At 21.8% G+C, this 15,857-nt stretch overlaps 1 protein-coding gene across 9 annotated transcripts; it reads right to left on the minus strand.

The window, feature by feature from the left end:
- Positions 1-457: 457 nt before the first annotated feature.
- LOC122859077 (troponin I-like) lies at positions 458-15,759 on the minus strand. 9 transcript variants are annotated; one of them, XM_044162433.1, is made up of 12 exons: positions 15,656-15,759; positions 13,249-13,293; positions 12,135-12,263; positions 11,912-12,035; positions 9,235-9,335; positions 6,640-6,683; positions 6,422-6,563; positions 4,017-4,034; positions 3,433-3,471; positions 1,438-1,690; positions 1,033-1,359; positions 458-950 (listed from the first exon to the last, which is right to left on the minus strand). In XM_044162433.1, the coding sequence occupies exons 2-12, from the start codon at positions 13,261-13,263 to the stop codon at positions 937-939; spliced, it is 1,206 nt and encodes a 401-aa protein (XP_044018368.1). In that variant the 5' UTR covers positions 13,264-13,293; positions 15,656-15,759; the 3' UTR covers positions 458-936. The 9 variants fall into 9 exon arrangements, with proteins under 9 accessions (XP_044018368.1, XP_044018367.1, XP_044018366.1 ...); XM_044162432.1 differs by lacking the exon at positions 9,235-9,335 and adding an exon at positions 10,354-10,454 and having other exon boundaries at positions 15,656-15,758; XM_044162431.1 differs by lacking the exon at positions 9,235-9,335 and adding an exon at positions 8,549-8,649 and having other exon boundaries at positions 15,656-15,746.
- Between the last annotated feature and the right edge of the window lie 98 nt (positions 15,760-15,857).

The following is a 15,857-nucleotide window of genomic DNA, read 5'->3' on the forward strand; positions in this document are numbered from 1 at the left end:
TTGAATTTTAATATCGTTTTCATTTAAATTTTACGGGAACTATGAGTATAATCTAATAATTTCTCCGGTGGAAATATTTCTCCGTCTTTTTTCGAATTTTGTCCGATCTTTCTCCGACTTTTTACAAAAACGACCCGTGGTTCGAGAAATGACGGAGAAATCTATTCCAACTTTTTCCACCGCATTTCTCCATACCAAAATAAGTTATTAAGTACTATATTATTTATATTTTGTTTTCAACAATGAAGAAATATACATATTTTTTTTTTATTTAAATATTATTAATTAATAATCATTAGGAAATTTTGTCAGCAACATTGATTGCTTCGAATTTTCGTTGAAAAAAAAAAAAAAAAATTTTATTTCAATTATTTAAATTTATTATTAATATTATAAACAATTTATTAAATAATATATTATTTATATTTTATTTATCACAATAATGTTGTATAGATATTTTTTTTTTCTTTTTCCAATCAATGATTATGCGAAAATTTCGTCAGTAACATTTATAAAGTTTCCAATTTTTCAATATTTTTTAAATAATAATATTAACATGTTTATTAAAAATAGAATAATTAAATATTATTATTTAAATTTATCATGAACTAATTGATAATTATTATTGATTAAAAAAAAAAAAGAAATAAAACTTTTTTGCATAATGTAGTTATGTTTCATTCAATGCCATTTCAATGATAAGCACGTTTCTATTTTTTATATTTTTTTATCATATGAAGATATTTTTATTATCATTCAAAGTACAACAAAACAATGAAATGTGTCATATGGATATTTTTTTCAACAGAGTGTGTGTTCAATCAAATATTAGAAAACAAAAAGAACATTTTTTTTTTGTATATAATAATATTTTTATTTATTATTGAAAATTGAATTTAGTATACACTGATGATGAACTTGTTGAAGTCAATAAATTTATGATGCTGCTGCTGAAATTTTTAATTTAAAAAAAATATCAAAAATATTAATGATTTTATTTTTTTTATTTTAAATCAATATTAATTTATTTACGTTCAACAGCTGGTGCAGGAACTGTTTCTGGAGCTGGAGCTGCTGGAGCTGGTGCTTCTGTTGCTGGTACATCTGCTGCTGGTGTTGCAGGTGGTGGTGGTGGTGGATCTCCTGATTCTGGTGCTGCTGGAGCTGGTGCTGGTGCATCACCTTCAGCTGGTGGTGCTGCTGGTAGAGCATCAGTAGCTGGTGGAGGAGCTGCTGGATCACCTTCAGCAACTGGAGCTGGTGGTTGTCCTTCAGCTGATGGATCTGATGATGGTGGTGGTGCATCTGATGCTGGTGCTTCTCCATCAACAGCTGTTGGTGGTGGTGCTTCTGTTCCATCTAAATTAATTATTTTTTAATTTTTTTAACAATATAAATATGAGCATTTCGATAATAATATTTGTAAAAAAAAAATACCAGTAGGTGGAGCAGGGGCAGGAGCATCAGCAGCTTCAGAAGGTGGCTCAGTTGTTTCAGATGGTGGTAGTGGTGATGGTGATGGTGATATATCTGGTATTGGTGATGGATCAATTGGCAATGAATCCAATGGAGGCAATGGTGATGGTGCTGGTGTTGTTGCGGGCGTTGTTGCTGCTGTTGATGTTGGTGTTGGTGATATTTCAGATATATCTGGAGTTGGTGGTGTTGGTTCAGGTATTGGTTCTGGTACCTTTACAAAAATAATTTTATCCATCATTAATTTAAATTTTAATAAAATTTAAAATACATATACGTTCAGTTTGATTACAAAATAAAACACATATTTTTTTTTTTCGAATATCATTATGTTCATATATACTGAAAATTGATGCAAAATTATATTCGTGTTGAATCACATTATTTTTTCAGTACACTATATTCTTCTTCGTCTTCTTCTTGGTTTTTTTTTTTTTTTTTTTTACATTCAAATTACGTGTCATTATAACGCCCACCACGTGTTTCGGTTGTTGTTGTTTGCTGGGATCGCACATTGATTTGAATCTCTCAACCAGCAATTAGGAGGAGGCAAATGTGCTTTGATCTCATGAATACATTGAGTTGGTTAAAAATAATATTAACAATAAAATAATAACAGTGTAATCCGAAAAAAAAAAAATGTATTTTTCTTTGAAAAACTAATAATAGTTTCGAAATAATTTATGATTGTCTTTGATTTGTATAAAATTAATTTGATAGCAATTATAATTAGAAGTTTAAAAATTTGTAAATAGTATTTTAATTATTATTTTACGTATTGATTGTAAAATTGAAATTAACAATTGTAAAAAATTTATTAAATTATTTTTAGGGGATTTTAATCTACTTGAAAAATAATGATTTTGAATATTGAATATAAATTTGTGCAATTTTTTAAATGGACAAAAGTATATTTGTTTCAAATATGCCAATTGTTTGTAATCAAACTAAACTCAATATAGCAAATTGTTATTAAGCGAAAACTCGTTAGTAACGTACCTACCTTAACCATTGAATTTTAAACTGAAATCAAATTACCTGTAATAAAATCTCACTTTCATCAGGGTTTATACTCAAATTACCATCGTAATGGATCTACATGCAGACACATATATTTCAACGATTATTTTTATATACTTTTTGATGATAATTTATGCATTCATTTGGGAAACATTTTCGCATAATCACTTGGATATTAAAAATAATAATTTTCTTATAAAAATGAAAGTTAAAAAAAAAATTGAACAAATAAAAACATTTATTATTTTTTTAATGCTATTAATAATCAACATGCTACAATTTTAAAAAATAATATTTATCATAGGATTGTTTAGTTATTTATTTTCACATAAAAATAAACATTTATAAAATTTTTCTTTTTAAATTGATAGATATTTTTTCCTTTAATTTTTGTTATTTTTGAAAAAATAAAAATAAACAAAATTATATTTTTTACACTATCTTTTAAACAAAATAATTGAATTAAATTTAAAAATTAAAAAAAAAAAAATAAACATTGCTTAAAACAATCACAGGAAAATAAATTAATCAAGACTTTTAATTTTTTTTTCTTTTTTTTTTTGTTTTATGTTTGATCACAATTTTGTGTTAGTTTTGTTTATAATATTATAAACCATTAAGGATATTATAATTTACATAAAATATTAAAACAATAATACAATGATTTTTTTTTTTTTTAATTTAAAACCACAACGAGTACGAAAATATTCACATTTATAGAACAATGCAAGGATCATGGCTATGTAAATTTAAAAATTTTTCTTTTTTTTTTAATCACAAGACAAATATATAATTTTGGAAACACAAATAGGTATACAATTTTAATAATTCATCAATGTTTTTGATCATAATATTGATCCTTTTATCCATATAATAATAATCATAATAATAATAATTAAAAAATAAAGTTTATGCTTCGACTTCTTCCTCCTTTACCTTTTTATCATCTCCTTTTTTCGACCAATCTGGTTTTTTCTGTAAAAATTAGAAAAAGATAATTAAATATTATTTGAATATTAAATATTAATTTTACATTTTAAATAAAATGTTACTAATTTTTTGTTAAAACTATGGTTTTATCTAATTACAAGCACTTGCATTGTATTAAACTAATTTTTTTATTTGAATAAAACTGTCAATTTGTTATAAATTAATGCATCTTAATTATATTTAATTTTTTTTTTAATTTGAATAATTAAAATGTCAATAATTTACTACAAATTAAATCTACTGGTATATGGATAATTGATAAGTTTGAATATCCAAAATACCTCATCTAAAATTAGACAAGCTATGTGTGCTATTAAAAAAAAAAAAATGTAAATATTTATTTTTAAATTTATTTAGATTTACTATTGGCACTACTAAAATTTTTAGATAAGTTAGAAATTTAATTTAATCTCCATATCGCAAAAGAAAAAAAAAAGTTAACTAAATAAATAAATAAAAATAAAAACTATATATTAAAATGTTATAAATTTTTTTTTTTTTTTGACTTGCGATTGGTGTAAAATTTTTACCTTATCTTTCGAAGGATTCTGCGAACATATAAGGCAAGAGCAACATATATATTAGTTACTTGAGACATGGACTTGTTGATTTTTGTTAAATAATTTTTAACAAATTTTATATCAATTGCGAGATGATGATTTTTTTTTTATTTCTTATTTGCGAACTAAATTAACTATTTATCAATAAATAAATATTATAATAATTATTATTTATTTTATAGTATCATCATTTTGCATTTAATATACAAAATCAATATTTGCATATATTATTTATTTTTTTATTTAAATAATATGATATTATTTAACAGAGAAAAAAATGCCAAATTTAAATGTTTTTTTTTTTATTCTTTAAATCAATTGATACGTCATTTTTTACATCTAAATTTGTCTAAAAAAAATACTAAATTGTTTAAATTATTAAAAAGCATTATTGTCGTTTTAAAAATAATTTTTTTTTCACTGACAACATTTGTAAAAAAAAAGATAATAGTCAGTGTATATTTCGAAATTTTGTTTAATATGCAAATATTGATTTCGATTGTTTGATTTATATGTACAGATAAAAATAAATAAAAAAGTAAAATAGACATGGACATTGTTTAAACATTTAATTCAAAAAATTATATTTCTGCATCGATGAAGCTTCACAGTTGTATCATTTGTCGAATCCTCAGTTGAAAAATTATTTAAAATAACGAACAATATTATTTGACAAATAAAAGCATTTTGTAAATGAATCATGCAATTTAATATTATCATAAATATTATGATGATTATTTTTAAAATCGTTTGTGGGCATTCTCACCTCGTAAAACTATATAATAACTTTTTTTTTTATTGATTTTGATTGTATGTTATTTGAAAAATATGTAAAAAATATATTCGAATGAAAAATAAAAAATTGTGTAAATAAATAAATGCAACATGATTGGGAAAAAATTAATAAAAAATTGAAATTTAATATTAGGGTAAATATTTAACTTGTCTAAAAGTTTTTGTTTATTATTTTTGTAAATTTTTTTTTTTTTTTTATCATATAAAAATGTGAGAATTGGGTAAAACAAAAAAACGAAATTTTAAATTAATTTAAAGTTTATGAATAAATGAATAATTTGAATTAATTTACAATTATTCATTTGTAAATTTAATCATTGTTATTATTTATTTAATTTAAGGATTGGAATAAAGTTGGGGTATTATTATTTCTCCATCTGCCATTCAGCTTTCTTGGGTTTCTCTGACTGAAAAATTTAATAAAAAGAAAATCAAGCTACTGTCTGGTTACACGAACAATACAAACATTTAATTTTTTTTTAAGACGAATAATAAACAAATAGACAATAAATATGATTTGCAATATTAATAGACAAATGATAAAAAAATTTATAGCCGTTTATCCTGAAATCTTACTATTGAAAGTCTATAAAACAAAATTGAACTGAAGAAATCTTGTGAAAATATTTCATTATCAAAATATCTACTAGTAAATTTAACATGAATTAATTAAAAATATATAATGATTGATTTGCAAAGTGATATAAAAAATTTATTAAAATATTTAAAAGTTAATTTAACAAAAATTAAATTTGCAAATTTGAAATATTGATAGCATTGAATTGAATGACTAATGAATTTATTTTTAAATTAATGAATTTTAAATTTATCCAATAAATATGATAAAAGTAAATTCAAAAAATATAAATAAATTGTTTAATGAAATATTTATTTGTTTATTATAATTTTTTAGACATTTGGCAATAGTGTCATTATTTTTATATTTGTGTTTTTGTATTATAGTATTATTTTTTAAACCGTTTGGGAAATACTTGACTGATTTGACAACAATAGTGTTGTTTAAATTAACAAAAAATAAGCTATTAATATTATTAAATTAAGAATAAGTGAGATCTAATGTCAGTGTTACTATTTTGTCAATTTTTTATTTTTTTTTTTGCAAAAAATATCGGATGTATGAGGCGAATACTTGCCAGCATAGAACCAGGATAGAGATTATCTTCACTCGTTTTTTGCCAGTAAATATTTGCCTTAGACATCTGCAGTTTTTAACAATTATTTTCATTCTCAAATCAACAGGTATTTTATCTTATGTGCGAACTATTTTAAATTGAAATCTATATTATAATCCTCTAAGGATACAGGTTTGATTTGAACCCCCCTCTGCAATGCTCATCAGAAGCGCGTTTGCTCGCTCAACCACAAGCTTGCACGATATTTTTACCGACAGATTGTTATTCATGTGTCTATATTTCCCATTTCTTATAAATAATAAATATATAAAAAATATTTACTCTATTTCATAATAGACAGTCAAAATTTCAGGTATATTGATTTGTTTTTTTTTTCCTAAATTTATACTAGAGAATATAATTTTGAAATAAATAATTTGTATTTACCTCTTTGTCTTCTTCTTCAAGAGTGAATTCCTTCTTTTTAACTTGCTTCAGTTGATTTCTGAAATTAAATTCTGCTGCTTTCTTTTGAAGCTTGGCAAATTTATTTTCATATTTTGAAACTTTTTTCAAAGCTGGTTTCATACTGAAATATTTAATTTTTAAATTAAACAAATTTTTAGTTATTATACTTTTTTATAAAAAAAAAAAAAAACACTTACAATTTGCCTCGGAGATCATTCACCTGACTGTTGAGTTCGGCAATCTACATATATAATTTAAAAAAAAATTAAAAATACAATCAATTGTTTATATTTATTTAAAAAAATTAATAAAATTATATTTTCATATAAATTTATATAATTTTTTTTTACAAAAAAAAACCAAAAATACATAATTCATTATAATGCAAAATAAAATGCAAAAGCAAAAATTTACAAATTTGACTATTCACATGTAGCATAAATAAATAAGCTGATGAAAAAAAATTATTTATTATTAAAAGCATCACACAATGAATAATAAATTAATACTTTTTTCTTTCTAAGATCTATACTTATTTTTTTCAAATAAATACAAGTTAAAATTGTAAATAAAAATTTTATATAAATAAAAAAATAAAAACACTATTAAATTGTTGATAAAAAAAAAAAAAAATTATTTAAAAAATATTATTAATAAATTAATAATAAAATAAATTAAGTAATCTCAAATTTAAATTTTTAATTTTTTAATAATTCGCTGATTATCAGCTGGTATTTTGTGGCTCGGTGCAAAATCGAACAAAATAATAATGATAATTAATTATAAATAAAGGGTAGCTAGAAAAACACGAGGAAATAATGGTAAAACATTTTACAGGGATATATTTGATGTAAGAAAATTGAAAAAAAAAATTAAATTTCTATAACAAAGGTTGATTAATTATAATTAATAAATGTAGCAATTTTTGTATGAATATATTTGCTACATAAATAATTTTTCACAGAGGTTTGTTTTAATCGATTTCATTGAAATTTATTTTATTTTAATTCACACACATATCAGCCACGAGGAGAAAATTTAACGTGAAAAAAAAAAAACGTCCATGTTGGTGAGAGTCTTAATTTTTTATACATGTAAGGGACAGGGGGGTTTTACGAAGCGCGAAAGTACGTAAAAGGAGCTTTTCGATAACATCTCATAAACATTCAAACACATAAAAAAAGTCATAAACATGTACATCAAAATAATTTCATAAAATGATAAATAAATAAATTCTCTATATTTTTTTTACAAATTTACAAAAATTATTAATATAATAAAGCAAGTAGTTTAATAATTATTGTACTGTAATAAAATTAAGGAATTAAAAAAAAAATATAAATCAATTAATAGAATAAATTAATGAAATCATTTAAACATTTAATTTAATTTATAAATATTGTTAAATTACATGAAATTATTTGTAAAAAAAAAATTAAAAAAAAAAAATACAACCAAGCAGGTGATGATACTGATAACAACGATAAATAATAACATCATGCAATTTTTTTATGAAATAATAAATTAATAAACAATTAAACATTATTAGAAAAAAAAATAAAAAAAAAAACAATATTAATTTTTTACATGATTTTGCACCGTATACACAAACACTCACTACTATTCGCTCAGATTTTCTCATTAATATTATAATACCAATGTTAAAAAAATTATACTTATTTATTCATATAATATTTACCCTGGTTAATATTTCTACAATTTTAATTTTTATTTCTAAAATTTTTCCTCATTTTCTCACGCTAAATAATTTTCATTTCCACAAAAAAAAATATCTAAGAATTTACAAAAATAGCCATAAAAAATTGAGTAAAAATTTGCTTATTTACCAGGGTATTTATTTATTAATTTATCAATTAATCTATTTATTTATTTATCTTTAAAAAAATATAATTAAATTGACGATTAAAAAAAATATTTATAATTGCTTGGTGACCGTCTTGTGGGATAATTAAACCAAACTAATTAAATTAATTAAAAAATATTTATTTAAGAAAGGTGGTGTAAGAGGGGGTTGGGTTTGTGGGTGGGCAGGGTGAGGTACGTAATAATAATAATAATACAATTGGGGGTTTATATATAATGTACCTCATAGTCCCTTTTCCGTACTTCACGCTCCAAATCCCACTTCTGACCCTCACACGCGTAGACGCGTTCGTAATACTCTTGGCAAATCTCCTTCAAGTCGTCTACAAGAATACGGATTGGCCTCAAATATTATTTTTCTCAACTTGTCACATTTATTTTATTTTTTTTCATTATATAATTTAATTAATTTCATTTTTTTTTTACTTTTGTATATAATTTTTTTGTTGCAAGTTTTCGAGTTATTTTTTATTTTTATTTTTTTCATATTTCAAAAAATTTCTGTCATTATTTATTTATAATAATAAAAATAATAATATTTTTTTATTTTGTTTATTATTATAATATTTTTTGTCAAGTAACGTCAAATTTTTTTAATAAAAAAATTATGTCAATTTTATTTGGAAAAAGGAAATCAAGTTTTTTTTCTATGAAAAATTATAGTTTTTAAAACTTGATATTTTAAAATAGCAATTGTTATTATTGTCTTTTTATTTTTTTGTATGTGTGTATATATAAATTTAATTGGTTTTTTAGAATAAATTAAATCTGAATATTGTTTTTTTTTTTGTTGTTGATCTGTGTATAATCTGTGTGATTGAATATATTTTAATATTTTATTATAAAAATTCAATAGCAGCAGGAGCTTGTATGTTGATTTATAAGATTTTTTTTCGCTTATTAATTACCTCGTAATCTTTCATTCTACTTTTTCTTTCAAGATCATATTTATCACCCTCGAGGGCGAACATTCTGTGCCAATAGGCTGTGCAAATCGTCTGGAGTTCAGCTAAAAAAAAATTATAACAATTCATCTGATCTAAAATCTAAAATCTGATCTAAAATCTGTTTTTTAAAATTTAATTTAATCGTTATTAATGTTTGTAATTATTTTTTGAAAACAATATTAATGTGAGTGCTTATTGGCGGCTAAAAAAAATATGTATTATCCATAATTATCTACGATATTTCTACAGCTTACTAAAAAAAAGCAGCTTGTTGATTTTTATAAAAAAAAAAATAAAATTAATTACCTAAATTAAATTATTTTTAGTAAATTTCGAATATCTAATTTTAATAAATTTATTTGTTTTTTTTTTTTTTAAATACTTTTCTACGTAATTAATTCATACGTTATTGTTTTTTTTTTTTTTTTAATATATTAATTGAACCTCATAATCCTTAAAGTCGACGTCAAATTCAAGATCGTATTTTTCCTCCTCAAGAATCGAAATCTTCTTGTGATACTGGCGAACAATTGACTTCACCATTGCTGACAATTGTCAGAAAATAAAATTAATATAATTTTCAAAAATTCATTATCAATTTAAAAAGTTTTTTTTATAATAAATTAATTTTTAAATATTTTAGAAGAATAAAAAAATTTTTAAAAAAACAACATACACATATAGCGAAAGTACATAATGACAATGAAATGATAGAAATAGAAAAATATTTTAAAAATAAAATGACAGAGTTGTAGATGCTTGAGCAAAAAAAATAATTGCAAAATTAAACAAACAAGTTAATAATGTGCGAGACAGAATCATAGACGATAAAACAAATTGCAATTTAAAAAAAAAAATAAAAATACAATCAAAAAATTGAACATACAGCCATATGAAATTATTAAATTTCATTTGTCTTGTGCATTTAACAAAGCAACCGTGATATATCTTTTTTCATTTTCATTTTTTTTTATCGTGCAAAACATTGACTGACACTGCGAATATATAGCCGAAAATGAAATACTGTTTTTTGTCATTTAAAAAGTATTTTTTGTTGTCTCATTTTTTATGATTTAATACCTCATAGTCCTTTTTTCTAACGATATACTCGACATCGAATTTTTTATCCTCCAAAGAACAGATCTTATTGTAGTAATCATTTAGTATGCGTTTCACCGCGTCTGTTTATTAACAATTTATTAACAATTAAATATATGAATTTTATTTGTGTATTGTTAATTGTATGAACCGTTAATTTTATATATTTGATGAAACTTTTTATCACGTGAGAATAATATTACGTTGATAAAGTGTTGTATTTTGACGATAAATAAATAATAATAAGGAATTGTTTAAATAATAATAATAGGTATTTAAATTAGTGGTAAATTATTAAATTTTTTTTTTTTTTTTTTTTGGTAACTGTCTATTGGTAAGACGACTAAATATCCTCGTCAATATTCTGAACAAAAATTATCCGGTTAAAAAATCATGAGCTGTAAATATATCGCAAAAGAAAAAAAATAATAAATATTTCATTATTATCAAAATATCTACTAGTAAATTTAAAATATATAATGATTAATTTGCAAAGTGATATAAAAAATTTATAAAAATATTTAAAAGTTAATTTTAAAAAAATTAAATTTGCAAATTTGAAATAGTAATAGCATTTAGTTGAATAACTAATGAATTTATTTTTAAATTAATGAATTTTAAATTTATCCAATAAATATGATAAAAGTAAATTTAAAAAATATAAATAAATTGTTTAATGAATTATTTATTTGTTGATTATAATTTTTTAGACCTTTGACAATAGTGTCATTATTTTTATATATGTATTTTTCTATTTTAGTATCATTTTTTAAACCGTTTGGGAAATACTTGACTGATTTGACAACAATAGTGTTATTTAAATTAACAAAAAATAAGCTATTAAAATTATTAAATTAAGAATAAATAAGATCTAATGTCAGTGTTACTATTTTGTCAATTTTTTATTTTTTTTTTTTGCAAAAAATATTGGATGTATGAGGCGAATACTTGCCAGCATAGAACCAGGATAGAGATTATCTTCACTCGTTTTTTGTCAGGAGGTATTTGCCTTATACACAACATGGTTAAAAAAACTACATTTGTCAATTTTCTTGTCCATTATCCTAATTAATTATGAAGCCATGTACTTTTGTACTACATCTGAATTGAACTGATGATCAATCCACTACGCAAGATTATACGCGTTTGCTCGCTCAACCACAAGCTTGCTTGATATTATTTATTGACAGTTGTTATTCATGAGTCTATATTTTCCGTATGAGGCAAAATTATTTTGAATATGATAAACAATACAATTTTCATGTTTATATTATTTTTATAAATAATCAATTTTCATTTCAAAAAAATATATACACCTGATGTTTTTTTGTATACTAATTTCGCCGTAGAGAATAATTATGTTAAAATTTTTTTTTTTTCAATTTACCGTGATATTCCATTTCTAAGTAATTTTACCGGTTAATTTTTGTTGAGAATATTTCGAGTATTTAGTCGTGATACTTGTCCATCAGTTATATATTTAAAATAAAATTATTCGTCTTTAATATTACATGTATAGTTATGTCATTGAATAACATACCTTCGCTTGAATTGTCAACATCTTTAGCTTGGCCACAACGTTCCTCAATAATACGTCTTCTCTCAGCAGCTTTTCTTTCTTGTTCTTTTTTCAATTCTTCAGCAGCTTTTTTACGTAACAATAACTGAATAAATAAATAAATTAATTATATTAAAAAAATTAATAATCCTTGTTTTTCATTGTTAAATTATGTAATTTATCATTTATCAATAAAAATACATACCCTGAGTTTTTTTTTTCTATCTGGGGTCATAAAACCCTTTTTAGCTTTTTTAGCTTTTGATGCTTCCTCAAGACGGGCTCTCACTTCTGCCCGTTTTCGTTCAGTTTCTGCCTGCTTCTTCTTCTTTTCCTACATTTTCCATCAATCTTTTGTCATTTTCTTTTTTTTTTTTTTTTTTTCTCATCATTCTTATTATATATTAAATTCAAGATTTTTTTATATTTTATTTTCAACGTCTCCATTATTTATCGTTTCTTTTTATTATTTTTTTTTTTTTTATTTTGCAGTTGTCAAATACATATCTTTTCTGAAATGACAAAATGAATAAAAATAAATAAATACTTTATTATTATAATAATATTCAGAATATTAATATTATTTAAAAGCTAGAAAAACATGCATCAACTGCAACAAAATAATTGTATTTTTTATTTTTTTATTAAGCCTGTTGATGAGTAATTATTTATGATTAGATAGATTTTGTTTTTCGTTTTGTTTTCTACTTTACCTAAATATTTTTTTGGTATTTTTATTTTTATGCAGAGTGTATTTGTGTAATTAGAGTTAAATCGTAAACAGATTCTTGATGAATAAAATTCTTGTAATACTGAGTTTAAATAAAGAAAATTCTTTTATACAGAATTTGAAAAAAAAAATAAAATAAAATTGTAGAGTTATATAAAGCAAAAGCTCGCTCTCTGAGACGCTTTTGTATTGCTAATTTATTCTAAACTCGTGTGTTACATTTCAACATAGAAACATAGAAAATAACAACACTAAAATGTAAAACAGTTTATTTTTTATTACACGTATTTGTTTTTTCATTTGTAGCTTAAAACTTTTAACAATTATAAATACAAAATCAATAAACACTAAAACATACCTTATTTTAAATAATAATAATTTGATACTGCAAAAGTTTGAGCATCCATAAATAAGTTTTTAAACAAATTTAAATATTATTTGTTCATTTAACAGCGTCATGAAAATACCATGAAAAAAATAAAAGAAAAAAAAAAAAGGAAAATTAAATTATTATATACGATTATAAATATTTTAATTGGAAAAAAAAAAAATTTATTTTTTAAGGAAAATAATTGAGCACTTACCAAACCTCATCATCAGCCATGGTGAATCAACAAATATAACTCCAAAAAATCTGTAATTAAATAGAGAAAAATAAAGGAAACAAATTAATATTATTATAAATTTTTTTGATATTTTGTTTTAAATATTTAGTAAATTATTTTAATGTGAATTTATTTATTTTTTTCGAGTACGAAATACGAGTAGGAGTTGTAGGTCATGTTGGCTGGGATTGTTAAATTCGGTTGTACATTAACTTGCCAAGTATACATAATTAAGTATCCGGTTAGTCTGAAAATAGCAAATGTAAGTTGCTTGATCATACTCTTCTACTCTTCTCCTCTTTTACCTCATACCCCTGATCACTACTTTGATGGTATTCATGATCAGAATCAGATCATCAACGATCCAAATTTGGTTACAACAAATTTAACAGTTTTTTTAAATTATTTACTCATGTTATTGGCAATACACTGGTTTATGCAAATTTTAAGAAAATAAATATATCATAAAATTTACTTGATATAAATATAATTCAACTAAAAAATATTAATAATAAATTTTTTATAAATTTTCAAACGTCAAATTACAAGATTTCGTTGAAAATTTAAAAACTCTTTTTTGTCATTTTTTTTTGGCATAATAAATATTAACATAAAAATAAAAATAATATACATATAATATTGTTTTCTTTATTTATTATGTTAATTTAAAAATAAATAAATTTAAAAATTAATTTATATTTATGTTATAAATTATTTTATTTAGAAAAGTAGATTTATTTATTTTTTTTTTTTTTGATTAAAAAGTTTTACAGCTGATTTGCAGTAAATTAATTTCATATTATTTATTGTTAATTAATTAAATTGAATTTAGTAATTTTTTAAAAACAATTATTATATTGTTTAAATAATAAATATGTCGAAAATATTATCCAACGAGATAGACATTAATCACTAAAGCTAAAACAAATCGTTGAACTTTAAAGCTCCCAAAGGTATAATAAAATCCCTGGATAGCACTTACCTCGGATAATTAATTGTACAAATTAAATATTCAAAATTTCATAATGATACTATTATTATTTAAATATTTTACATTTTTATTATAAATACTTTTTTAAAAAAATAAAAGAGAAACTACTTGAAACACACAGAGTGGTCAGACAAAAAGAAAACAAAAAATTCATCATAATTATGTTAATTTTTGATAAATATTTATTGCTATATTAAATTATCGATTAATGTTTTTTAGTCAATAAATAATTAGGGTGAATTTATTTATTAACAGCCTCAATGTATTTGATTATATATATATTTTTTTAATTCTTTTAAAATTTATTTTTTTTCTTCTTTGAGGCTGACCTGATTACGTCGAACACACTGGTTTTGGTTTAAACTAATGACGTGTTTTGTTGCGTAATTTATGCTCATAAAATTAATGCAAAAACGATCAAATTATTTAAAAAATTAACAAACTATGAAAAAAAAAAATTATCATGTTGAAAAAAATTTTTTAATTACATGAAAATTGAGTTATTTTAAAGAAGATTTTTTAGTTGGTTAAAATTTAAAAAATTGGCATAATATTTTTGGCTCAGTTAAATGTTTATTTATAATAATTATTATGAATATAAATAATTCCAAAATGATAATAAATAAACTGGAAAAGGTGATGACAAGTTCGTGAGAATTAAACATCATTAGCTAAAAATATATTTATCCAGTTTTATGAATGAAAACGTAGTTTGTTTTTCTCAAAATTTTATGAATGAAATATGAAAATTACGACCTCGTTAATATTTATTTATATAAAAAAAAAATTTACAAATTTATAAAATAACGTAAACAATATGTTACATAGTCAATGAAATAAAATTGAGTAATTTTTTTTCTTTTTTTAATATTTTAAATTTCAAGTTTATAAATATATTTTTTTTTTCTATTTTCAAGATAAATTGTCTCTGGTATTGGCGCCATGTAGTCAATTTCTATTTTCAACTATTATATGCAAATTTAATGTATTCGATTTAAAATATAAAAAATAAAAAATTGAATCTTTAGTTTTTAGTGCCAAATTGAAAATATCTGCATATTATTTTTTTTTTTATCAATTTTTTCAAATAAAAATATTAAATTAATTAAAAAAAGATTTTCAAAATCAATACTACGTTTTCTTTCAAATTTTTTTATTGATTTCAATTAAATATTATATCTCGGCGTTTATATAATAATTGAAATAAAATTATCTAAAAAAAATCACTTTCACAAATTAAAAAAAAAAAAAAAAGCACAAATCACAAATTCATCGAAATTTTTGTTTTTAATTTTTTAAATAATAAAATTAACAAAGTGATACTGATTGATGGAAAATAAAATGATCATTTAAATGAAAATAAATAAGTATTAATGATAAATGAATAAAAAAAATTTTACCTGAATAATAATGTTAATGTGACTAGTCAACTGGACTATCAGCAGCTGACTGTGTTTGACTGTGCTTAACTAAATTCTAATTTAATTCCTAAAATTAACATTTGATCTTTTTTGCTAGAAACATTTAAAGTACCACGTGATCATCAATATACCAAGTTTAAAAGTAAACGATGATTGGTTTAAATTTTAAATTAGACAAGGC

The sequence above is a fragment of the Aphidius gifuensis genome, linkage group LG6 (genome assembly GCF_014905175.1).
Source record: "Aphidius gifuensis isolate YNYX2018 linkage group LG6, ASM1490517v1, whole genome shotgun sequence".
NCBI classification, from domain to species: domain Eukaryota; kingdom Metazoa; phylum Arthropoda; class Insecta; order Hymenoptera; family Braconidae; genus Aphidius; species Aphidius gifuensis.